This window comes from Monodelphis domestica, chromosome 1, assembly GCF_027887165.1.
Source record: "Monodelphis domestica isolate mMonDom1 chromosome 1, mMonDom1.pri, whole genome shotgun sequence".
In the NCBI taxonomy this organism is placed as follows: domain Eukaryota; kingdom Metazoa; phylum Chordata; class Mammalia; order Didelphimorphia; family Didelphidae; genus Monodelphis; species Monodelphis domestica.
Genome location: NC_077227.1, coordinates 68,513,391 through 68,540,893, shown reverse-complemented (window position 1 = coordinate 68,540,893; position 27,503 = coordinate 68,513,391). Strand labels below are relative to the sequence as shown.

At 34.6% G+C, this 27,503-nt stretch overlaps 1 protein-coding gene and 1 non-coding gene across 3 annotated transcripts in view; both read right to left on the bottom strand.

Moving 5' to 3' along the window:
- Positions 1-27,503, bottom strand: part of NRG3 (neuregulin 3) — a 1,175,669-nt gene that overhangs the window by 22,373 nt on the left and 1,125,793 nt on the right. For both annotated transcript variants that reach the window (XM_001365491.4, XM_056800197.1), the window contains exons 5-7: positions 23,138-23,240; positions 15,925-16,051; positions 3,268-3,395 (exon numbers count right to left, since the gene is read on the bottom strand). In XM_001365491.4, coding sequence (XP_001365528.1) covers positions 3,268-3,395; positions 15,925-16,051; positions 23,138-23,240 — 358 coding nt within the window. The remainder of the gene's footprint in view (positions 1-3,267; positions 3,396-15,924; positions 16,052-23,137; positions 23,241-27,503) is intronic.
- On the bottom strand, positions 20,938-21,040 carry LOC130456643 (U6 spliceosomal RNA). Its single transcript, XR_008915712.1, has one exon. It is a non-coding gene; the product is annotated as a U6 spliceosomal RNA (small nuclear RNA).

Here is a 27,503-nt window from a genome sequence, read left to right as displayed (position 1 = left end):
GTGATTCTAGGAAAAGTAGCAACCTCAGGAAGCAGTGTGAATTTGTCATTTTTAATTCCAAATCCTTACTTCATTTGGATAAAATATATATTATTTCGTGAAGTAAGAAAGAAAACATTTCTACCCTTAAATAGATGTTTTATAGACCAAGTGAGGCATTATGAGACACTCTTATCAGAAAGTGGTTGAAATTCTAGCTTTGTCAATTACTGCCCATGTGATATAGATTGTATGATATCATACAAGGTATTTATTAAGCATTTATTATTAAGTTTCTATTATGTTTCAGATACTGAGTTAGGTACTTTATAAATATCTCATTTTTATATATCATATAAATTATAATTATTAATTCCTATTTTTATCATTGTTTTACTAAAATCTCCATCAATGCAAGGAATAACTCCTCTAAGAATTATTATCTCCATTATCCAATCCAAAGAAAATATTATTGGTGGATATTATATCTCCTCTTCCCAATAATCAAAAGGGTGAAACTTGAAAATTAGAGAAGTCTAAATCAACTTGAATTAGTTCGTTAGTTGTAAATGGCTACTAATATTAATGAAGTCTATAAACAGACACAGTTACCTAAAATACTTTAAGAAATATATGATTATCATGGTAGTGTTATCATTATCATTATTATTAATTAATTAAATTATTATTTAATTAATTAAATTAAATTTATTTATTTAAATTAATTTAATTAATTAAATAATAAATATTAATTTAAAAATAGGTAATATTCTTTTCAATGTCCCCAAATAAATGAAACACTCAATTTTAATGAAGAAATCTTTAAAAGATATTTCTATGATGGATTGGTGGCTATCATTCAAAAATTACTTTTTATTTTATTTTTCTTTTAAACCCTTACCTTCCATCTTGGAGTCAATACTGTGTATTGGCTCCAAGGCAGAAGAGTGGAAAAGGCTAGACAATGGGGGTTAAGTGACTTGCCCAGGGTCACACAGCTGGAAAGTGTCTGAGGCCAAAATTAAACCCAGGACCTCCCAGCTGCCCCCCAGAAATTACTTTTTAAAATCATTCACATTTGAGATGTATAATCAGAAGTTAATTATTTGCAACTTAAAACTATCACACCACTAGTCATAATGATAGTGACCCACCTAAAAATGAAAATGTGTTGTTTTCTTTACTCCCTATCATTCAGCCAAATAGTACTTATAAACAGTGGCACTCAGTGAGTTATGGAGTAGTTTGTAGGATGAATTAATCTGCATTTGGGTGATCAGTCATGGAAATATTGAAGTCTACAGCGTGTCTTACAAAACAAAAGCCTGATCTATTAAACTATAAATTACAAAATTATAAAAGCACTTCTTTATCCACCAAACCTCATCCATCTATCAAAACAAAAATGTATGTGAGGGACAACTAAGTAATGTGCTTTGGGAATAGCCAAAACAAAATTTATCTTATAATCTTTACTATATTTATTTGAAGTATACTTAGGAAGCCATTTACACAAGGCACAGGAGTCAGCACATTTGTCATGAACAGAAATACAATTTTTTCCAAGTTCTGTCACAATTAAGAAGGAAAAAAATTATATCATTTCAAATAATATTAATTCCATATTTGCAACTTAATTTTGTAATGCTAGTAGAAATAAAATAAGAGATTTTAGAGTAGGTTCAAGAATGCACACTACTTTTTCTCCCTTTTAATAGCTAAGGAAAATTGCTTTGAATATAATATTTTGCTTCTAATAGGATGAGATTTTGGGACTTTTAAAAAAATTCCTCTAGGGGATCGAAAATTCCCAAAAGTCCTTCTACATTTAATACTACACTGATGTTTTTTTCATACATGCAAAACAAATCCCAGTATTCTGAAAGTCAGTAGATAGTCCTAATTTTAATGTATTTAATTAGACATTCATATATATCACTTGGAAATCTTAAACTTATAGAAAAAAGATGCTAGAAGAAAATTATGGGATCAAAGAATCATAAACAGAAGAAAATGAAAATTCAAAATTATTTAGTCCAAATTTCTTACTTTATATATAATGTCTCCAAGGTTCAGAGAATTTGCAACATTCAATGTCTCACAGATAATAAGTGGCAGAGCTGGGAATCAAACTCAGATCCCTGGATTCCTTATATAAACTTTTAATCTACTATTTTACTTACAATTCTTTCAGGTTGATCCATCTAGTTATAGAATCATAATATTTTAAGGGATCTTAAGAATCAAAGATAGATAAAGTAATTAATCTTATTGATGAGTCCCATCATAAATTGTCTAAATTGAGTAATTTTGACTAACAGATGGATTTATGGCATATTGTTTATAGAATGATAAATATATTAACAAAAACACATAGCTTGTAGTTTTTATTCTTTACTGCTGTATTCTGTCTTACTTTTTGATGACTATATTACAGAAATTATTGTACACTTCAAAAGATATCACTGATGCTGATTCAAAGCTTTTAAAAATACTATTGACATGACAACTAAATTGGAAAACGCAAACCATAAGCATCTGTTAGATGCAGTAAATATAGGTTTGAATTGTATCCATGTGCCTGTATTTAGATAATCCATTCATAGTTATTAATGGTATATTTTTAACCTGTAAAATAAGGATATTCAACTAGAATATTTCTAAGGTCCTTTTAAAGTCAGAAATTTACCATCTCAAAAAATACTAAGGGTTGGAAATCTTCTCCAGAAAATAGGCATATATCAACCAATCAGCCTCTAGAACTTCCATTGAGTTTGGTACCTTGACTAGCATTGTCCCTGGTGAGCACAAGAGGGGAGGTTTTCATTTTTCTGTCCCATTTCAAGATCTGTTTGTTTAAATGACTCTGCTGGAAGACTGAAGGTTTATGGTGCCATGGGGGGGGAAGAGGATGAGTCATTAACTTTACAAACTGAGATAAAGCAAGATAAAGGTGGGGGGTTATGCTTTTTAATAGTTTTTCAGAAAACAATTGTTTCATTCACTGGTCTGCGTCTAGAAGTTGGATTTTGTTCTATTAATGTTTCCTTGAGAATTCACAGAAAGCGATACTATGAACAATAGGACTAGCTTTCTTGATGTCCCTGCTGGGAGATACTTGGACATCTGCTTAATAAATCAGCTGGAACACAGTTCATAGACTATAGATTCTCCACCAGGAATGCAACTATCGCTGGTGATGTGTGTTACTAAAGCAAGAAAATATCTGCTTGATCACTTTTTGCTCTGGTGATTAAGGATTCCTATTTTGTTTTCAGTTCTGTTTACCTGTGGTGTTTGAAGGACTGGCTTCCTCTGTCAGGAGAATGCGCTTCTGGAAAAGGTGGGTTGCCAGCAAAACTGGATTCCATCATTTTCTCCAATGTGCGCCCCGAATGCCTTTCTGTTTTTGAATACTGTAGGGCAATGCATTGAAAAAAATACCGAGTGAGAAAGGGAGGAAAAAAAATTCAAAAGTAGTAATTAATACTGGGAGATTTTCAGCTTTGCCAGCTCTACTCAAGAGGTCTGAATAGGGTGATAGTGGCAGAGGAATGTGGATGTTCATTTTTTTTCATGCACCGTACAATTCACAGATCTTCTAGAAAAGCCTCTGGAACAACATGATGAATATGGAAAGATATAGCGCATAATAGCACATGCATTACTCATATAATATTGCTGGTAGGAAGGAAAAGAATGTGGAGCTCAAAATGTTTGAAAACGTCATTAAAATATCCATTAAAAGTTGTTTCTGAGTGCAATTGGAAAAATATAAAATGTTTGCAGGGAAAATAAAAGCCTATGGAAAGAAAAGTATCTTTTTAGTCGAATGGGTAGTTTTCCTCTCTCTAAATTTCCAGATCATGAATGATTATGGATATTCTTTCCATCAGGAATGTCAGTCCTAGGATTTCCATTGTAGTTCCTTCCACCATCTGTCTTCTTTTGGTTCACGTGATGATTTGAAAAGAAAATTTAAAAGCCCAGGAACCTAGATCTTAAACTGGATGTAGTCCATCTGCCCCTTTCATTTACTAGTTCAGTGACTTCCCCCCAGCCACACAATTTAGGGGCTAACTCTTTCAATGAATCTTACCTGATCTCCCAACAACTCTGCAAGGACACCTAGCCTTTTGTCCTGCCTTTTGTAGTTATTACAGTTGTATTGTACTTGTGTCATTGTTCCTTGTGTCATTTGAGTATATTGTTTCCCTTGATCAAGGTTGTAAAATCTTTAGAAACACGTCTGTTGTGCTACTTTTTTTTTCCAAAGTGCCTTGGACGTAATACTTTATACATCCTTTCAGGAGTGAGCAAAAGACATGAAAGCCAACTGGTGCTCTCTGTAATGCTAATGGGTACTTGCTAAAGTGAACTCTGCTAGTTACAAATACACTACCTCTAAAACAGACTCAATCTCCCCATAACATTTAGTTTCTGTCTCCATTTTTTCTCTGTCTCTGACACGTACACACACACACACACACACACACACACACACACACACCACACACATACAACAAAACACAAATAGACACACCAACAATGCTCCAAAGAGAAAGCAAACATGGGCTTTAGTAACTGTGCAGCTATATCTTATGCTGTGACATTATCAGCTCTCATGAGGTACATGATAAAGTAAATAATCTCAAAGGAACTTTTTGACCCAGAAGAGATTGCATCTGCCGTATTAGCCAACAGACTGTCAGGTAATTTTGAAATGTCTACAATGTCTACAACACTCTAAAGGGCAGTTTGGAATATGGAGCTGTTCATCCTGGAAGAAAACCCTAACCAGAAATAATACTCTTGGAAGTCTAATGAAACTGGGGACTTTGGGCTTGAAATTCAGTGAAAGATAGAATATAAGGCAAAGGTTTCGAATATCATTCCGGAAATACCTTTTATGTTGGGAGAAAACAAACAAGCAAACTCAAAACCTCAGTTGAAAATGGGTTTATAGGGGTAGCAAGGTGGCTCAGTGAATAGACAGACCCCTATTGCCTAGCCATTATCACTCTTCTGCATAGGAACCAATACTTCTTAATTCTGAAGTAGAAGGTAAGGTTTAGAAAAAGAAATAATTTTTTTATTCACAGAGATAAATTATTGCACCAAACTTCTTTTCAAGATAAATAAGCAACTAAATATTACATGATGAAAAAAATAGGTTATATTATCTTCCCTATTTTCCATTGTTTGTTTTTAGAGAGCCTACATGGTATATTGGATAGAGGAGGGAACTACAAGTGAGAGCAACCTGAATTTAAGTCCTGCTTCTGACAGACACCTGTTTTATGACCCTGGATAATTCTCATAACCCATCAGGCTCTAATTATTAAGTATTTATTATGTGCCAGGCACTCTTTTTTAAGACTTTGAGTTGTACCCAGTGGAACTTCACATTGGCTATGAGAGGAGGGTGGGAGGAGGGGAGGATAAGGACATGAATCATGTAACCATGGAAAATTTTTCTTAATTAATCAATAAAGTTAAATAAAAAAGACTATGGGTTGTAGAGAAGGTGCCAATGTCTCATCCTTCACCAGGAAAGAAAATCACCTACCTGAGAGTTTCTTATACTAAAGAAATCTCGAATAATATCCTCTATCCATATCTATTTACCTTTTCCTATATTTCTACTGCTTATTTATTTATTTTTGTTCATTTATCATTTCAGTTGGTGGCTAATAGATGTCCTGGAGATTGCACAAAAGATATGAAAGTGAAACTCCAGTGATCCAAACTAGCCTCAATCTATATCATTCACAAAGATCAGCAAAGAAAACAAGCCAGTGAAAGACTGTATGAACTGCTCAAGGTACAAAACTAGGAACCTATTTATATCTATATCTATGTCTATCTATGTCTATATGTCTATTTCAAAATGTTTGACCCACATATGATTCCCTTCGAACCTCCTCAATCAACCACCAAGTGGCAGCACTGACCAGATTTTTTCAACAAGACAATCTTTTTCAAAGGAATACATGTGCTTCTCAAGTGCAAAATGTGGTTGAGTTAGAATTCCATCCATCCTTCCCAACCTTTTACCCCCCAATACACCTACATCTACACCCTAAATCATTTTGAGTGATGTAGCTCTGAGAATTCACCTGATGATGCTCACCCACATGTACTAATCAATACTCTTTAGAAATGAAAATAAAATTGTTCTTGAACTACATAAAAGTGTGTGAAAATTGGAAAATTCAGTTTCTACATATATATTAAAATATCTTTGCCTGGGACCAAAGAGATGATTTATCTGACTATATGAGAGGTTAGAATTAATATTATTTCAAGAGACTGATTCTGGGGTACAAATATCAGTTTATTGGTTAGAATAGCATCATAATCAATAAAAATGACACATCAGTCATTGGCCCTCTCGAAAGACCAAAGACAATTTAATAAATAAGTTTTAGGAGTCTCTCTCCTGAGCAGACCAAAATATTTGTAATTTGTGAATACCTAATTAGGAGATGGTCTATCCAGCCCTTCCCCACACAAATGGGTGAACAGGTGAAGTTTTTCATGTTTGCCAGAAAGGAATCCTTCTCCCCTTCATTTATTAACCAAATTCTATTAAAAGGGAGAACATCCTTTGGGATTCCCAAGGACAAAGAAAATACAAACTGGTTGGAATCTCTGACCCAGATACCAGACCTAGGAAAACATGGTAACTCTTCTTAATATATAGGAAATGAAGCTTCCTCCACCAGGGTCCTAATATATGATTTAATAAAGTAAAAGCAAAATGCATTCTCACAATTACTATAGAATACGTATTTCCATGTTTCCTATATTCTGAGATCCTAGTAGATTTTTTGTTCTTCCATATATCCCTGCCATACCCCCTCCACACACACACACTTGTACCTCTCTACATGCAATTTGGGCTGCTTATTCATCAGAGCATATATCACCTGGCTCTTTGTTTGGTGTAGAGTGGAAGATGTTTAAAAATTTGTTTGTAGAGGACCCTGATAATGAATTGGTGGCTATATCCCAAATGAGCCACTCAGTTCACAGGAGTGAGTACTGATTTGGTGAGTGGCTTCAAGATTCTACCTCTGAGAAAGCTCCAGGAAAACATGAACTCAATTGCAATCGAGATGTCCTTCTTGGGCTCCAAGATTCAGAATGCTTTCATGGAGGCCCTGCCTTGGCAGCTTCCTTGATCCTAACATTTTGTGCATGGTGTACTGAAATCAATAAATTGTTCAGAGGGAGTAGAAATGCATTGGAAACACAGTGGAAGGGACTTTCTCCCTCTCTCCTTAGCAGCCCCCAATTCTTCTGGATATTCAGAGTAGGGGAGAAGAGAGTGAATAAAAGCAGAGGTTTTGTTGGAGAACAATGTTGACAATTTTGATAATAATGTCCTAGATTGGTCAAAAATAAGTTAAAAAAACAATAAGGATTGAGGAAAGGAAGAATGTTTAAAAACAGTTTTAAACATTATTCCCTCTGCTTTGTCGCCAACTGATCTGTGCCTATACCAAACGGTCCCTTAAACACATTCCCCTTTTGCCAATAAAGAATTTGGCTAAATTGAGTGACTAGAGAATATTTTAAAGTTCCTTCAATTGGACTCCCAAGTACAGCATCTACAAGCTATTTTGATTCAACTTGGGAATTAATTTTTAATTATTTTATTTATTTTACAACAAGTAGTATCGTTAAATATACCTGTCAATAATGCACAGAACAAAACACACGGTTATTAAAGCATGAAAGCTATGGAATCTATTGAAGTAAAGGAATATATGAGAACTTAGATTAATAGAGTTTTAGAAATATGCTACAATTTAGAGATCTGGACTTGGAGATTTGAGTGTCAGGGTTTGAATCTTTGTTCCATCATTTAAAAGCCAGGTGACTGCGGATAAAGTCCTTTATTTCTCTGAGGTTAAATGTTTCCTTTGTAAAAGACAGAGCAATAATACTCTTGCTCTTCACCAGAGAAACATACTGTAAGGAAAGCCCTTTGTAGAATGCTTTATGCTATATGCATTACTACTATATTAAGTACCACTATTAATAGTGTTATTAGTATTCTGGTGCTATGTGTGTCTCCTGATGGGTAAATTCCCTCCATCAATGGAAGAGGATGATTGGATAACCTTACTGCAACTCCAAATGTATGACCCATGCTGAGGTGGGCAGCAAGATGGCACAATGGATAGAATCCATGAGGCCTGGGACCAGGAGGACCTGGGTTCAAATCTGGTCTGAGATGCTTCCTCGCTATATGCCTAAGTCATTTAGTCATGTGTATGTAGCCCCTGCCTTTCTGTCTTAGAGTTGTTACTAAGACTGAAAGGAAGGATTTGAAAAAAAAATTGCCTAATGCATTGAGAAATGAAATGATTTGTTTGTTGCCCCAGAGTTAATATATGTCAGAGGTAGGACTTGAACTTGGTGCTTTCCAAACTTGCCTTATATCTTCTTTACTATGCTTCCCATTACTTGACAATTCCCAACATTTCTGCCTCTAAAGCATCTTTCACATCTGTTTCCTTCTCATTAATCACATCATCAACCCTTCTTAGTTTGGGGCCTCATTACCTTTCCCTTGAACTATTGTAATTGTTTCCTAATTGATCTCTTCCTCTTCCAAACCATCTTCCACCCACTGCCAAGAGTAATTTTCTTTTCATGCATTTCTGACCATGTCACACTTTTATTGAATAAACTTCAGTAATTTCTTTTTTTCTCCAGGAAAAGAATCAACTCTTCTGTTTGCCTATAAAAGCTCTTTACAGCCAGGAAAACATCCATCTATCACTCTAGCCACATTACATATTATTCTCTTTCTTTTATTCTATTGTCCAGTTGAGCCTCTCTAGCTGTTTCATGCCTTTTGTGTTCTGTCTCTCATCTTGTTACCTCTGTGTTGGCTGTGGCTAAGATCTAGAACGCACTCCCTCCTGACCTCAATCTAAGAACATTACTCTTTCAAGACTCAGAGCAAGTAATATCTTTTATATAAAGCCTTCCTGGTTCCCATGACTGTTGTTAGTGTTCTCACTTCCTAATTGCTCTCATTTAACTGCCTTGTATTTCCTTTATATTTCTTTTATTTGCTCTTATGTGTCTATGTGTCCCCCTGCTAATGATGAATTATAAGACCCTTGAAAATAGTTAATTTTTCAGTTTATTCTGTATTCTTAGTACCTGGTAAAGTGACTGACAAATAGTAAATGTTTTATTCTTAGCATTTAACATATTATGGACAATATCCATAATGATCGATTGCCTTTTATTGCTATTGTTATGATTATTAATTAATTATCCATATTTCACTTTCCACTATCCCACAAAAGCACTATCTCCAGGAATTCTTATGGATGTTGTTTGCCTATTTCAGCACATAAAATCATGATCTTTTAAAATATTATTCAGTGGATATCCTTTAGCTCTAAATAAATATCTTATTCCATTCCTTTCCCCTTGCCACCTGAACATCTGAATTTCTTAGATGAAGGCACTCTATACACTAGAAGGTGCCTCCATTTCTTTACACTCCTGACTTTACACTTTCCTAGAAAATTCGCAAAGACAAGATTCCCTAGTTCTCTGGTCGGGATAGAGACTTTCCAGTTTTACACTATCAGCAATCATGAAAGCTTCCCGAATATCATGTTGCTTCACTTGACTATCTGTTCCACATCTTGTTAAACAATTGTAAAGTGAAACCCTTCTCTATGAATGTTTAATGAACTTAGGGGAATGCCTGACATTGAAGATTCATTTGTTAAACACAGTGATCAGTAAAGAATTCCAAGTAGGCAGACCTGACTTAAGGACACAACACTGGCTGGATTTTCCCCAAATGGAAAGCATTCTGATCATATGTGCTCCCTTTCCTTTACACATCTGCTAGAACAAATGGATAAATGCATATAGAGGTTAAATAATTTGAGAAAAAAACACACAGTTAATAAAAAACAGAGTTGGAAGTTAAGTCCACCTCTTCTGACTAGTTCCTAAAATAATGAGCTCACCTGAAGTAAATGGAGCTCCTTATTCTATTTCCTATGTAAAATAATTGAGATGTTGAACCCTAGACTCCATTCCCAAGAAGTCCTTGGTATTTCCCAGAATTTCCTATAATCTCTCCTGAGTCTCCATGTTGGTGAGATCACAATTGGTATTTAACTGACAGTAATGCTTCCCATGCTCTCTTTCTTTGCAAATGATGCAGCAAGTATAGTGGTAAGCTAAGTGGGGGGATTTTAAATGGACTAAACATGGGCACATGGTTTTTATTTTGTGTCCTCTTTATTCATTGATTTCTAATGATCCTTAATAAACCTCATAAAATATAATATTTTTATTATTAGAGATATAATTTAATTTTTACACCTAATTGTCATTTTTCAGTGATATTCTACAAAAGGAAGGCAGTGCTAGCACTTCTAGAAAGAGTAGATTTTCTTCTTTTTTTAAACCCTTATCTTCTGTCTTGGAATTAATGCTGTATAATGGTTCCAAGACAGAAGAGTGGTAAGGGCTAGGCAATGGGGGTTAAGAGATTTGTCAGGGGTCACACAGCTAGGAAGTCTGAAGCCAGATTTGAACCTAGGACCTCCTGTCTCTAGGTCTGGATCTCAATCCACTGAGCTAACCAGTTGCCCCAAAGCTTCTTCTTAAGAAACTGTCCTTCAGTTACTACTCTTCCTAACACAGCTTTGCCATCATCTTGAGAAGTAGCTTGGTACAGGAGAAATATCTTTGGCCCTGAAGTGAGAAGATTTGGGTCTCCATTTCCCCATCTTTAAAATGGAGTTTTTGGATTAGGCATTCTCAGAAGTCCCTTCCAGTCCTAAATCAATGATCTTATGATCAGTTAGCTAATAGACATTTATGAATTAGCTATGTGTCAGGTTCTGTGCAAAGCATCGGGAATAACTATGAGAGGCAAAATATAGTTCCTAATGATAGTCACAGGATCCTTGTGATATCCTCTGACCTGTCCCATTTATGGTGGTGAAAGCAACTAAATAGCTCACTCCAGATTTGTTACATATGACTGGGATTTTGACTGGCAACTTAAACAAATACACAGCAAATCTTGCATTTCATACCCCTGTGCAAATAAAGGGGGGCAGTTAGGTGGCATAGTGGATACAGTATTTGAAATGATTTAAATCAGAAAGATTATCTACATGAGTTCAAATCCAGCCTCAGATACTTATTAGCTGTGTGACAATGACAAAGTAAATTAACCTTATTTCCTTCTATTTCTTAACTATAAAAGGAATTGAAAAGGAAATGACAAATCACTCCAGCATCTCTGCCAAGAAAATCCCAAATGGGATCATGAAGAGTCATATATTATTGAAAATGATTGAATAACTATAACAGAGTTTATTAAAGTGGGAAAGTAACAAGCATTTGTTAAAAATATTCCTAACTAAGGTATATACTTTAATAACAGAACTTGCCTAGAGTGTCATTGACCGTCCTCAGAACAATCTAGAATAGGTTCATGGAAGTTAACTCTAATCACAACAAAACTAGGGGAGCCAAAGTATCCTAAGAATGAGAAAACTAGCAAATGACAGTTCTATATTTGTAGCACAAACTGATTCCCATTTCTGTAGCTCCATGATGGTAAAATGATGAGATATTTGCTCTTTTGGGGTCACCTCTTTCCTAGGTCTGATATTTTCACTGCCAAGGACAACTATAGAAATGGGAATCAGATTTGTAGGATGTGGCAAAAATAGCATTGGGCAAAGGAGAGTAAAGGCTAAAAGCACTGGAAAAATCCAGATGAAAGCTCCAAATGGAATAGGAAACTGAGGTACACAGAGGTTAAATAACTTGATTAAAGGCACACAGTAAGTAACCGAGTTGGATCTTCAGTCTACTTCTTCTGTCTGTAAATCTAATGCTATTAACATTATAATCTACTGGATAATATCTATAACTCTGAAAATGTCAAGGAATAGTCATGTAAACACAAAATATAGGTTTGCTTCCATGTTAGACATACATTTATTAGATGAGAGATGGCACTTTACTTTCCAGATTCTTAGGGAGAATGATAACATGCATATTCAATTCATGTTTGACACAGAATTCAGAAGGATAACTACTGTCAAAATCAGGAATTAGAAAAGATTCTTTTTGGACAAAGGTCAGAAAGATGTTTGGGTTTCATAGGGGTGAATTTGGAAATTCATGGAATTTCATAGGGATATACATATAATTTTTCACATTTAGATATCCCCCCAAAATCAGTGCAGAGATACAAAATGGGAGAGATATGGCTAGAGAATGTTTCACATGAGGTTTCGGGATACTGAAAGCTTAATATCAGCTGCTATTAGAATATTGCAACCCAAATGATGAGGTAAATTCAGGTTGTGTCAATAGAAGCATGTGTTGTTGTTAATACTTCTTTTCAAAGAGGACCAAAAACATCAAAATGTGAGGACTTGACTTGTGCATAAATTGGATTTAAGTGAGGCAAAATTGCCTAAAGTTGTCAGTCTCGTTCTTTCTTCTAGAAAAATCAAAGTCCAGTGGCAAGACAAAAGTTGGGATAACTGGCATCGGAATGGGATGCAGTGGATGACTTTGGCATCTTCAATGTATTACCATGCTCTAAGCACTCTCCAATGCCTTCATTAGCCACCTTCAAAACCATTAATTATAAATTGTTCTTAAATGCTCGAGGCAGTCTTCACATGTCAGACCTCCTCCAACTCACTGAGGGGTTTGAGGTCTGTCAGTTACCCTCAGCTTGGTTTCACCTGCATGCTCAGATGGTTTTACCAGGATGTGGCCTCTGCCCATGAAAGAGCTCCTTGAAGTCACAGGTGAAAGATGGTTGAAATATTTACTAATATATAATTTATTCTCCCCCCCCCAACCTCAACACACACACACACACACACACACACACACACAGATGGCTATATATATATATATATATATATATATATATATATATATATACCCAGGAACTTTCAAATTCCCTCATCTAAGTACCATCTGATGTCATTCCACACCTTCCTTTGCCTTGCAACTCCAAACTTTGTCCACAATATGACTTCTGGTGCCTTGACCTCCTAGTTCAACTTAATCCTTTCTTCTTTTCTTGAAACTCTCTCTCACCCCCCTTTTCATACTGACAGTCTTGCCCTGCCAAGATCACAACTATCCATGACCTTTGTTTCTATAGGAATGATAGTGGTGTTCAGAGACCAGTACCTCTGGTCTGAGACTTGTCAAGTCTTTTTGAGGGTCACTCATTTCCCTTTGAAGTCTTTCTGCCTTTAATCCTTCTACACTGTGAACCAAATGAGGGGAATCATAGTGATAGAAGTAAAGCTGTCCTAAAGTGTACGTGATAGACTTGGGAGCTGGGGAGCTCTCCAACACTGGAATTCTTCAGGGAAAAGCTGTATGACCATCATAGAGGGCAAGGAAGGCACTGGACAAAATGATCTTTGAAATCTCTTCCAATCTAAGTTTCTATGATTCTTTGAATATATGAACTAGTCTCTGCTGAGCCTTTTCATAATTTGATGTTTATTAAATTCTCTCAAGTTCAATTGCCATTTATAAAATTGAGATGGTTGCCTGAAAAAGGAAGAAAATAATGAGAATGCATGCTACGAATGATAAAATGCTATGCAAAAGTAAGTTGTTATTCTACTGAAGGGCTAATCTAAAAATCATGGTTTACCTGTTATATAACGACTAAAATTTATATAGTTCTTTAAAAATTCTTTTCAAACACTCTGTGTTTTTCCTTATCTCAGGGATTAGTATGTATTAGTATTAGTATGCCCTCTTTGCAGATGAGAGGACTAAGTTCAGAGTGATTAAGGAATTTCTCTGTGGTAAAACAGCAACTATTAAAGAAAAGAAAAAAAATTAGCACAGATCTCTTAATTCTAAGCCCTTTGCCTTTTCCACTATACCAAGATAGCTCTCTATCTAGTAACACACATATAACAAAACCTCAGATGATTCTAAACTCACAATAGTATAGAACAGACATATTAGGAATGTTTTAACCTTATATCTGAAGTTATTAACTTGTAATCCTTAGTAAAAACTCAAAACCCAAACCATCACTATAAAAGCAACATGAAACCATAGAAGCAACTACTCCAACAATTCCAACTCCAACTATTCCAAAAGGAAGTTTTGCAAATGTTGGTGTGAGAAGATTCTCATCTGTGGACAGCATCTAAATACATCTGTTCTGTATAGCACAATGACATTTTTGGTAATGATTTCTTAGAATCACAAATGATATAAAAATTCAGTGCAATTTAAACATGTGGAGGGGCTTTAATGTATCCTGGGTGATTGCCTATTATACTGAAATGCTGGGTTTGTACCGATGGCTTTGTTCCAGGGTCTTTGTTCATCAGAAGCTGAAAATGCTACATTATAGGGAATGGGAGGAAATGGTACCCTTGGATAGAGAATAACTGTAAAAAGGAGAGAAATACCTCTGTTTATCAAACAGAATTCTCTTATTTTTAATTGTTTTGTTCTGTTTTGCATAACTGATGTTTCTGGGACTCTATGAAAGCGACATTGCTTGGAGCTGCAGATAGAAGCCACGTGAAAAAAAAGGGAACTTTGGGTTCTTGATAAAATGTTTTTTCAGCTTTAGCAAATAAAAGCCATTCTTCTTGGAAACATACGTATATGTATATATGAATATATGTATATAACACATGCCTATATCATCTTAGGGTTATATATGTGTGTATGCATACATAGACAGACATGTATAGTTATATATAATTACACAGTATGTGTCTTAGTAATACAAACATTTAGGAAGGAAGGAAGGAAGGGAGGGAGGGAGGGAGGGAGGAAGGAAGAGAGGGAGGGAGGGAAGGAAGGAGGGAAGAAGGGAGGAAGGAAGGAAGGAAGATAGAAAAAGAAGGAATAAAAAAGGAAGGAAGAAAGGAAGGAAAAAAGGAAGAAAGGAAGGAAGAAAAGGGGGAGGATGGAAAAGGGGAATAGAGGGAGGGGAGTAAATGGGGAAAGGAGGGAAGGAAGAAGGAAGGAAGAGAGAAGGGAAAGAAAGGAAGTGATGGAATGAATGGACAGAGGGAAAGGGAAGTGAATGGAGGGAGGGAGGAAGGAAGGGAGGGAGATAGGGAGAGAGTAAGCAAGAATTTACTAAAAATCAACTATATTCCAGGCATTGTGCTAAGAACTTCACTTAATCTTCAAAACAACACTAGCAGTTAGGCTCAGTCATTTTCCCTACTTTGCAGTTGATAAAACTGAGGCAGATAAAGATTAAATAATTTACTCGGTGTCACACAGCTTGTGTCTGAAGCTGGATTTGAGCTCAGGTTTTCTTGACTCCAGGCATTGTGCTCTATCTACTGTCTGTTTTAAATCCGATGTATTTAACACATTTAAAAATATTATTCATCATTCATTTCCAATTACAAAAATACCAATCTCAGCAAGGATCACATATTTAGAGCTGGAAATGATATCAGATATCACTGAGCCCAAATCTATCATTTTACAGATGGAAAAAAATAAAAACAAAAACTGAGGCCCTAAAAGTTTATGCAATCAGTAAGTCGCAGATCTGAGACATGAAACTAGGTTGTCTAACTGCAAATCTGTTGTTTCTTGCAATGCACAATGTTGCTTGAAGGGAAGAGCTGCCTCATTTTCATTTTAGTCTCTAAATTGTAAGATTAGAAATTGTTTAGTAGCTGCAATTCATCAGAAAAAGGAGCTTCTGTTCCTTTAGCTAAAGTTCATTTGCCCTTTCTCCTCTTTCTTTTCTTAATGCACAATCATACTTCTATATGCACAGATTTAGCCCCTGTGAGAGGGTTCAAGCCAAAGGCAAGCTGGGAAACAGGAAAAATAATGCTGCTGCCATTAGCTCAGTGAATTGAGTCACAGGGCCAGATCACTCACATTTTGCTGCTGGCCTCTGCTCTGTGCCATGTTTTCAGACTTGGCCATCATGCTGGAGGCATTGAGGCTGTACTTTTTACCATTCTGGGTTTCTTTCAACTGCCCCTGGATTTGCTTAGTTTGTTTCCTGCAGACAAAAATGAAAAAAAAAATCATTTGTTTACATTCAAAGATATTCACCATATATTCAATTTTTGCTCCTCAGAGTAAATACTATTCATATACCCTCTGACATGTACACTTTTTAAAGACAGTAATGTTAAATAACCAAGAAGAGATCATTCGTTTCACATTAAGGAACCATAAGCAGTGAATCTAATGGAGTTGGAACATACTATTATTACCTATGAAAATCCTGGGAGATGAGAAGTTTTGCCATTCTTAATGGAGTTCATATGGGAAATGAGAGTGAAGTACTTTCAGCTTCTTGGTTTCTCTGACTTCCTTCAAGAGGCCCCAAGTTCTACCTTCTCTAAGAGGCTTCCCCTCTGAGATTATCGTCCACTTAAATTATACATCTATAAGTAATCTACTATGAACATAGTCAATTGCATGTTGTCTTCCCCTTAAAATGTGAATTTCTTGAGGGCCTGCACTTGTTGCTTTGTTTGATATTTTGTTTGGTCCTTTGGTCTTTTTTTGAACCCTGGAGCCTTAGGTATGGTAAGTTTATAATAAATGGTTTTGCATGACTTTTGGTGCATACCACCATATATGTGTGGCCCCAAAGTTTTAGCCCTAGGTTATTTAATGTAAGGAATTTGAAATATAAAAGCATCAAGAAACTGTAGGGAAGGGTTCCAATTATTGGCTCAGTGTGAAAAACTCTCCTGATTGATATTGGAGGACAAGGTACGTAGAGAAAACAATTGGCATCTGCAGGCTTTGCTTGTTGCTGACAGTAATGTTGAGGTGGAACAAGTTATTTTGGATTTCTCTACCTTTTGTTGTGCCGACTTATCTGGTCTGTTTTTCATGTCCAGAATGTCCTTCTGCTTAATTTTCTTGGCTTTTTTCAACTCTCAACTAAAACCCCATTAATTAAATATATTTTTAAAAATCTTTTCAGATAACCCTTCATTCTAGTTCCTTTCCTTTGCTGATTTTTTTCCTAATTTATCCTACATATTGCTTGTTTGTACATATTTTGTTTTTATCTATTTTCTCCCAGAATGGACTGTGAGCTCCTTGAGATCAAGGGCTGTGTTTTGTCTTTCTTTGTATTGTCAGTGTGTAGGAGGGCCTGGCACACAGTAGATGTTTATTAAATGTTTGACTGACTCACTCTCTGTTGGCCATCTTAGTCAGTGTTTATAGACTTTTCTGTTTCGGTATAAATATGAGCGTTGGCCGGACTGTCATTCCCATGATAATTGCAGAAAATATAGGAATTATAACTTCCCCTCCAATGTCACCTGCAGTGTATTTCTGTAGAGGTTCCAGGCAGGTAAAGCAGTCACCAAAGGGAAAATATCTCCTGTAGGAGGTAGCAGCTTGACTGAGCTCTAAAAGAACCCACTCTGGAAGCTGTTTTCTTAGCTTCTACAGGAGGATTTTCCTGATTCTCCTCCCTTTGCCTTCCATCTCAAATTCTTAGTTTCTCCCTTTTGAAATGAATAGACACACACATATTAGAGTCCAAGTGTGATTGGAATATCCCATTCTTCATTTCTTTCATGGATTTTTCTCTAATGAGAGCAATATTTCTCTTGTTTTACAACATAAGGAACAGGGATATGATCATGTATGTATAAACTTTATAATATCACCTGCCTTCTTGTGGAGGGGAAGGAATGAGAGAGGAAAGAAAAGAATGAGACAGGGTTTTGGACATAGCTAATGTGAGAGTTTGTTTCTCTTGGATAAGTATTTTTATTACAATTTATTACACATTTATAATCAAAAATATATTCTGTTTTCCTAAAGACCATATTAATAGTTATAGAAGAAAGCTTCCAGCAAAAGAATTGTTTTATTTTACCTTTTCTCTTGATAAAGGACACAGATTCATATTAAATGTTCATTTCAAAGTATATGTTCAAATAGCTAATTATGTAATAATTTTCTAACAAACACTATTTAAAAGTACTTATATGCATACATATGTTCCTGAATAGACATTATATTTACTTAATTTTGTATTCTTTATATAAGCCCCCATTATAATTTAACCTCCTAAAAATGGGCAATGTTTCATATTTGTCTTTGTATCACCAGTGCTTGACATAGGTCCTGACACAATATAGAGGCTTAAGAAATATTTGTTTTATTATTGAACAAAAATAATTTTTAACTGAAACATGAAAATATAGCTAATATTTTCTGGGTATTCCATAGCAAGGAAATCTTTGGTTGCTAAAGTAGTTTTATTTAGAAGGTACTGAAAAGTATAGAATTCTTTGGCTTTATCAAGAAAATTCAATGAAATGCTGAAAATAGGATGCAGTTGTACCCATTCAAATATTTCATTTATCTTCTCAGTTCTATAGGAAGCTTTTATCCTCTTTCTGGCTTTAAGGTAGCCTTAATAATCTAGCTACTTCCCAATAGTATCTGTAGTCTATTGTTAGAAATAAATCCATTATATTTCCATTAAAATGTCTATTGTAAAATGGGTTATTGCTCTACCATAGTATCAGTGACTCGGACACTTAACATGGGGTTGGGACACTGTGGTCCAACATATTAGTACTAACATAAACTTGGGCATTTGGTCACCAATGTAGTACCAACTTATTATATCAAAACTTTACAATTAAATATTTATAATTATTACCATCTTGGTAGTTCTTATGATGCAAAGAAGTCATTTCTAGGCTCATAAATGGAAAGCTACAAGAGCTTTAGAAGATGTTTTGTTCAATCTTCTCATTTTGTAAGTTAGGAAGTTGTTCACTCATCCAAGGTCATTTTTTTAATCAAGTTCTAGCTCTTTTCTCAACAATCTTAGTATTTTCTCTTTCTGTTTCTTAGGATCTTGCAGAGACAACTTAATCCCCTTTCTTCTCCAGTTCTAAGATTCGGTAAACAATTACCAGTATTTGTTAGCTCCTCATGTGTTGGGCACTAAGATGATAGGATAACAAATTTAGAGCTTGAATTTGCATAAAATATCTTCTATTCTAACCCCAGAACTAAGAGATGTGGAAATTGAGACCAAAGATGATTAAAAGACTTGTCCAAGAAAATATAAGTAGATAATAGCAAAGCTCAAGATGGAACTCAATTCTCCTGACTCCAAAGTCCAGAACTCTTCCCACCATTCCATGCTTATTGGAAAAGATTTGGAATTTAAACCACAACAGAAAGAAACAAGGATATAGGATTTGAACTGCTCATACTCTTTGACTTCTCTATAATCATGACTTCAACAACATCAGAAGAGAGAAGAGGTGTAGTTGAGAGATGCTGCAAAGGCGATAGATTGGATATGTGACAGAGCTCTGAGAGAGAGTGAGGGATCCAGGATAAATAATCCTAGCTTTGAACCAGAGGGACAGGGAGGATAAAATTGCCTTACTCATTAATAGGGAAGATGGTGAGGGTTAGGGCAAAAGATAATGAGTTCTGTTTTGCCTACATTGAGATTAAGATGTCTGCTGAATATTTAGTTAAATATGTCTGAAAGGCAGTTGGAGATGTGAGATTTTAAGTCAGCAGAGAATTAGTTTGGGGAGGATTATATAGATCTGAGAACCATCAGCTTGGAGAGAGAGTAATTAAATTCATGATAGCTGATGAGATCACCAAGTGAAGTAGTATACGGAGAAAAGAGAAGAAGGCCCAGGACCTAAATATGAAGAATAACTATGGCTTAAAGGCATCATTTGGTAGAGGATCCAGTAAAGGAGACATCCTTTTTATATTTAGCTTCATATAAACATTTCAGTTAATTTTTGGAATTTGTGATTAAATAATGAATATAAGTAGCCCCAATTTCTCTACATTTTAGTCTTCCATAGGGATTTTTTTTTATATATATGAATAGAAGAGAAACGTAGATAAGTCAAGTTCATTCTTTTCTTCTAGGAAAAGATATACAAATATCAATCTTTGGCCTCTCCAGGACAAGGAGATTTTAAAAGTTTTTTTTAATTTTTAATAAGTTTCATATGCATCTTATTTCAAGAAAAATGAAAGGAAAGACTATGAATTCTTAGATTTCATATTTCATTCAAATATTATTCTCCTTAAATGTTAATCCTAGCCTGCTTTTAACTTATTGCATACACTGGAAAACTTGTAAAAAAAAGCCTTAAAATGCAATGTAAAAGTCTTCTCCAAAAAGACTGGTATAAAGTGAACCTCTCCTTGCCCTAAGGTTTTCCTTGGGTTCCAGCTGGTCAGTCAGAAAAAAGAAAGGCAAGTTCTGGGTCACTGCTCCACTTTTGGCTTTGGTCCTTTGGAGCCTCTGTTAACAGCACTTATATTTATAGATGTTTTCATGTTTATACACCAAGTACAACCCAGCCTAAGCCTGTAGAAGGTTATTGTTCATCTCTGTGCCCACTCATTGCCCAAGGAAGTGAGAGATTGACAACTCTAAAAGACTGAAATCCTCTATTTATCCAGCTGTTCTCCTTTCCTCCTGATTACCATAATCAGTTTTTAGTTTAAATGTGGTGCAACTACAAATTATACTCTAAAAATAAGTGATTAACTACTTCTTCAAAGTAATTTGCTTATTGTTAAATACACAATTTCTTCCCTATACACAGCACTTATGAAGAGACCCTTTCTGCTGCCTTGATGGTAGCTCATTTCCCAATTCTGCTGCTGCCATGGTGAATGCTCTCTCCTTGATTGGTAGCCACCAGGTCCCAAGGAGTTTTGAATTATGAGTTTCAATTTTATTATAAAATACATTATTCTTTGATAATAGATAACTACATGAATATATTATTATTGGCTAATTCAAAACTAACAAAATTTTACAAAATATTTCACATTTATTAACTCATGACATTCTTACAAAACCCCTTTAATGGAAAAAAAAACTTTTTAGATTTATTTTTTATCATGGAATGCTTCATAAATTTGAGTGTCATCCCTGTGCAGGGGCCATGAGAATTTTCTCAGTATTGTTCCAACTTTAGTTTATATATTGCTAAAGCAAGCAAGCACTGTGCAAAACTTTTTGGAGTTGACATAATCAAAAATATTCATTTTACTGCTTGTAATTCTCTCTATCTCTTGTTTTGGAACAAATTCTTCCCTCAACTATAGATCTAATAGGTAAACTCTTTTGACTATTCAATTAGTCTGTAAAATAGAAATTCTTTAAACATTCAGTTTTTTTTTTCCTTTAGAGATTATTGGGCAAATTACTTTGGGGTGGTTCCAGACTTTAGTGAAGTGGGTCTAGACTATCACAAGACTTGATGCCATTATACACAAACAAATGGGTCTGGGGGTTGGGGGGGGAGCAACTGCCACATTCCCTCTCCTACCTCCATATCATTATAGAAGCTTTTGTATCACATACACTTGTGATGGTTTCTGAATAACACTGGTTTGTATTGACATGTTCATGTTTATACAACAATTGCAACCCAGCTTCATTCAGCCTTTGAAGGATTATTGTTTATCTCTGTGCCCACTCACTCCTGTAAGAAATGATAGATTGACAGCTCTGAGAATCTGGAATCCTCTATATATTCAGGTTTCTCTATTTCTCCCTCCTTTCCTTCAAAGTTCAGTACAAATGTTTCCTCCAAAATGAGTCCTTTCATGGGTTCGAGTTGCTAGGGCCCTCATCCTTAAATTTCCTAATATTTCTTTTCTACATATTTATATGTGTGCCTCTTGTCTGTGACTCCATATCACTCTTGGAAGGAAGGCTCTTGTGTTTTATTATTCCACTCCTGGTGCCTGGGACTTACTAGATACATGAACGATGCTGAATGACTAACTTATTGATTGTTCTGTAGAGAACTCTTCTATGGCATCTTCCCATTGGACATGTTCCATGATAACAGCAAATATCTTTGGTGAATACAAGGTCTCCGTATTGTATAGTGTGGTTCATGCCAATAATCAAAGAGTTAATAATAAGGAAGCTGAAGATTAGCTTGGTTAAGTTAATAAGTTTTGAAGGTTGAAATTAAAACCAATTTTAAAAAATTTGTTGTCAATCAGTTTTTTATGTATTGTGTTATGCTGTCTCCAAATAGGTACACACCACAAATGTGTGCATATGTGTGTACCCACACACACATGTGTATATATGTAGATACAAATGTATATGCTAATGTATTGAATACATGTATGAATGAATATATGGATATATATGTACTCTGAAACACGCCTTCTTTGTGATTTTCTATATTTAGAACTTAGCCAATTTGGAAACACAAAGTATAAATATTTGGATTCCTTCATAACCTCTAATATCCTCTGGTTTCTGAGAAGCATAAGGAGTGGAAACTCACTCTATTGTCTCAGGATAGCTTGAAGATGATTCTTTGACACCTTTAGATACCATGGATAGCTTTTAATGGGCTTCAGCGCATTGCTTACTGTTCTTATAGGAAGTGGGGGAGGACAGTATTTCAACATTTCTAGCCTTAATAGACCACTTTCAAAATGAGCTGATGTTTCACTGTGATTTCAGTGGACCCTGATATCTTTTCCTTTGGGGCATGACTGACAAGCTCAATTAAAAACACACATGCTTATTTGGAAAGACCCCCCTTTTCCCCTTTTCAAATTACATGTAAACCTCCAAACATGGATTTTTCTGAGTTGTTACCTATAGTGACATTCACGTCAAATGATCTGCCTACTTTATATATGGAAAACATTTTTTCCCATTAAATGAAATTTCATGCTCTCTATTGAATGCCCTGTGTGTTTCAGCAGTAATCTCTTCTTTTCAGGAGGGTTATTTATATCCTGAGAGAAGATACTAAATATATCAATATAGACTCCTAACAAATGAAAGTAACAGAGGATTGGTTCTTGAGCACTGGAGCAAAATGGAATCTGTTTCATTGCTGATAAGAAAATTCCTGATTTTCCTAAATTCATTAGTCATTTAAAAATGTTAGACCTAGCCATTGAGATTTGATAAGGGAAGATTCCCCTGTCAAGTGAGCTGGTCTAGTGCCTCCCAGGGGATGCTCCTGCTTTGAACATAAGCTATGAAATAGAAATCTTTTTAAAAGTCTACTTTGAGAAGTAACTTTATAACACAAGAGAGAAAAGGTCTTACTTGCTTTTGAAGTAGAATGCAGCACAGAGCATGCCCACAATGATGATACCGAAGATGATACAGGAAATTGAGAGCACCTGCCTTTGGTAAACTTCTTCACTCTCTGTGGATAGAAAAACAAACACACACACAAACAAACAAAGTGAAATTGTATTTTCTTTAACTTGAGGGATGAGGGAAGAAACTGGTATAGAAAAAAGATTAATTCGTTATTATTTCATTTCAACTTGTGGATTTTGGCAATCAATAACTTCTGTAAGTCATGCTATTATCTTGTATGATGTTATGGATAACAATGATGGAAGAGAAGATAAAGGAGAAGAAAAGAAGTTATTATCTCCCCCACATTTTCTCTACCACCAGCTTCTAAAATTGATTACATGCATAACTTTGGACAAGAGAGTTCATCTCTCCATGTTTCAGTGAACTTATCAAGACAATAATGAGGTTAAACTAAATGATCTTCTGAGCTTATATCTAGAAGTCCATAAAGTAGTCATTTCTATATTTTATCAAGTAGGCTTCTAGTAAGCATTTGAACATCCTAATGTATTTGGCATAGCACATACATGAAGAATGTATACATGAAGAATACTGATAGATTAAATATTAAAAATAAAACAAAACTCATTTTTATTTGCCAGACTTTCCTTTATTTGTTTGTTTTTTGTGAGAATATTTTATTTTATCAATTACATGCAATAACAATTTCCACATAATATTTGTACAGTTATTTGGAAATTTGAAAGCTCTACATAAATGTTAGATATTACTAATGGAAGCCAGAAACTATATGACAAGAATAAGCTATACAACTGCTGTGTTGCCATGAAGTTTAATTTTTTCAATCTTTTAAAAAACAATATTTCTTTTTACATCCTACTATGTGAATAAAACAAATTTTAATATATTTTTGAAGTCTTAATTTCCAAATTTTCTCCTCTATGGACTTTTCTAGAGATCTTTTAAACTTCCCTAGACAACATCAACTTTTGCCTATTCTCAACTCAAAAACAATTCTCTTGAAGAGCTTCATAATTCTCAGTTTCCACAACAATAGAGTCCCTGCTCCTAGACGGTTTTCTCATGCCAACTACACCAGTGTCAAGTTGGAGAGGGAGACAATAGAAATTGTATCATTAGAAAGGCCTGAGAAAAATCACACATCTTAACATCTGACCTAACTACACTGGTACTTGCTAGAAAATCTTTTAAATGCCACTAAACAAAGGTTTCACTTTTCAGAAAGACTCTAACTTTAAGAATGCATTGGAATATCAGTTTTTAAAAACATTTCCTCACTTATTCTTTCATTGCATATTTGCATATTTGTCTCAGAACTTTCAAAATTAGCAAGCATGCAAACCAAGGCTTGAAGATTCATTTAGCTCCACTGCACATTTCTTTTATTAATTAATTCAAATACATTGAACATAACTTATTAGTGAGACAAAATATGGGAAATGATGTGAAGCCAGACGCTACGGAAAACATTTAGTTCAAAATGAGGACACTAAATATTTAAGTGAATCAGTGTCTCCTTAATTTTAAGTGATGTTTCCAGTCTAGTGGATAAGAAACATGTATAATTTAAGTCTAAGGTAAAGGCAAATGTCTAAAAATAATATGAGAGTTTTCAAACTCATATGATGATAAAGAACTCATTCTATTTTTACATGATGCTGTAAATTTTTCAGAATGTTTTTCCAGGATCTCTTTTGGGCACATTCATGAAGTTCCTATTGCCATTTGCATGTATAGTCACATTCTCATAGGAATTGTCTCTTTCTTTCTTGATTTCATCTGATTGAATCTTGCAACTATTTGCTACGAACATGAACCATTTTTGGATGCTGCATTTTGAATAGTATTGCAAGAATCAGATATTTTAGATATGAATATTTAAGATGAGAAGAATGAGAGTATTCAAGAGAATATCATACCAATGTTTTATATGTGTATGCATATAATATGCCAGAGCTTAAACTCAAAAAAGTATGATTAAATTAAAGAGGTAGAGAAATATAGTGGATAAAGCACTGAACTTGGAATCAGAAAGATTTGAATTCAAATCTTGCTTCAGGCACAAAGTTGCATGATCTGAATTATTCACATAAACTCTTTGTGCCTCTGCTCTCTGATTTATAAACATTTTCATAGCCCAATTATGTGTTAGGTACTGTGCTAAGTGCTTTAAAAATATTATTTAAAATGTGAAGGTTAGATTCAATGATCTGTAATGACCTTTCCAGCTATAAATTTGTAATCAAATTGGAGAAATTCTGAGCATCAATCTAGAGTTATTGGTCATATTATGTTTAATACAACTGTTTGAAAACATTCATCACCAGATTGGTGCAAAGGTATAAATTATTTGGCACAGAAAATCTGAAAGATCGACTAAGTAAAAAGCTGATCACAATATATGTCAGAGGAGGAATTAACCACGGCATTCCATATTGATGAAATACTGAATTAAGTATATAATTAAAATACCTCATATCAATATAATATTTTAAAGTTTGAAAAATGCTTTGAATATATTATTTTATTTTATCATCAATAACCATGTCCGATAAGTGCTATCAATCTCATTTCATAAGGTCTGCAAAGATATACATGTGTATGTATATCTTATATAAAATCTGGTAGATATATAATATGCCTCTCTCCATTACATATCTGTGCATGTATATATTTCACATTTGTATATTTATATATGTACAAACATATCCAAATATATAAAGATCTTTTTAGAACTCATGGAATATGGAGTTTTTACTTTAATTTATTATACCTTTTAAAACTTTTTCATTTTTAAGCAAATACTGCATAATTTTATTAGTGTTTTGAAACGTTAATTTAAATATAAATCACCTCAATTAAGCAAGAATTTATTTTGGTTCAGTCATTTTTTAGGTGTATCTGACTCTTCATGACCCCATTTGTTATTTTCTTGGGCAGAGATACTGGAGTGGTTTCCTATGTCTTTCTTTAGCTCATTCTATAGATGAATAAACTGAGGCAAACAAGGTTAAGTGATTTACCCAGGGTCATACAGATTGCAAGTATCTAAGGTCATATTTGAACTCAGGAAGAAGAATCAGTCTGCCCATGAATTTATTAGGATCCTTTTTTACTAGGCACTATGATAAACAATGATAGTAAAGAGAAAAATAATGAATTTTCTCTGCCTTCAAGGAGATGATATTCAAATAGGTGTAAAGAACACATAAAGAAATAAGTAGATACCAAATAAGTAGGTGAAATGTAATTAAAAAGTTATATGGGGGAGGGGTTCACAATTATAGTGATTGGAAAAAGGCTTTATATATGAAGCTGAACTCATTTGGAGCCCAGAAGGTATGAGAGATGTGAACATGTCAAAGGAAAATATTTAGGCATAATGGACCCTATATATAAAGGGATGAACTAGAAAGATGAAATATTATGAACCCAGAAAAGCAAATAGGACAATTTGGCACTGAAAGATAGTGATTAAAAGATTAAAAGGAGTAATGTGGATATATATCAAGAGGTAAGGGAGTAAGGTGAGGGGATAAGAGAGAGACTCCGGGCAAGATAGGGAAGATTTTAAGAACTCAACTCATATCAAGAAGTGAGTTGGGGGTATAAGGAAGGGAGTTTTGGAAAGGTCAATGGAATAAGAATGAACTAGTAAGGGGGGGAAGGTTAAGGGAGAGACATTTGGAAAGGTGGGTCATTCTGGAAATGAGAGGTTAAGAAGAGCAGATAAGGGAATTTTCAGATTTTGGGAAAGGGGTATGAATTGGAGATGTATTAGTCAAAGGAAATTGGACATCTGAGAAGGAATATAGCATAAAGAGGAAACAGGTATTAACAATGAGAAGGAATGGAGGAAAGAGAACTTAAAAAATGGAGAATGCTTACATTAGCACACATAAAATTTACCTATTTTAAAATAAATTGTAAACAACGTGGAGTTTGTGGTTTTGCACATAATATTTTATGCATTTGTTTTTGGTGGAATATAAATTTTAAAAATTAAAAGAAAAAACCTTACCATCAAAAACTTTTAATTCTGTTGTATTTTATTCCAGAATTAAGAATGATATATTTAAACTTCTTGAGTAGGGAAGTGATGTTGTTAGTTATACATTAGGGGAATTTGAAAAGAATAAATTTGTCATCTGTTAAATGGGTTAACAGGTGGCAGCACTTTGATAGAACACATTGTGTTCTATCATTGTCTGGTGTTTTTTTTTCCCATTTTGCCTTCTCTGTATACCTGATAATTTCACTGCTTTAAGAATGGGTTTATAATCAATGTTCCTTTCTTACCCTGCTTATTTTTTTCCTTTGGTTTTAAATAATTTTGCACACA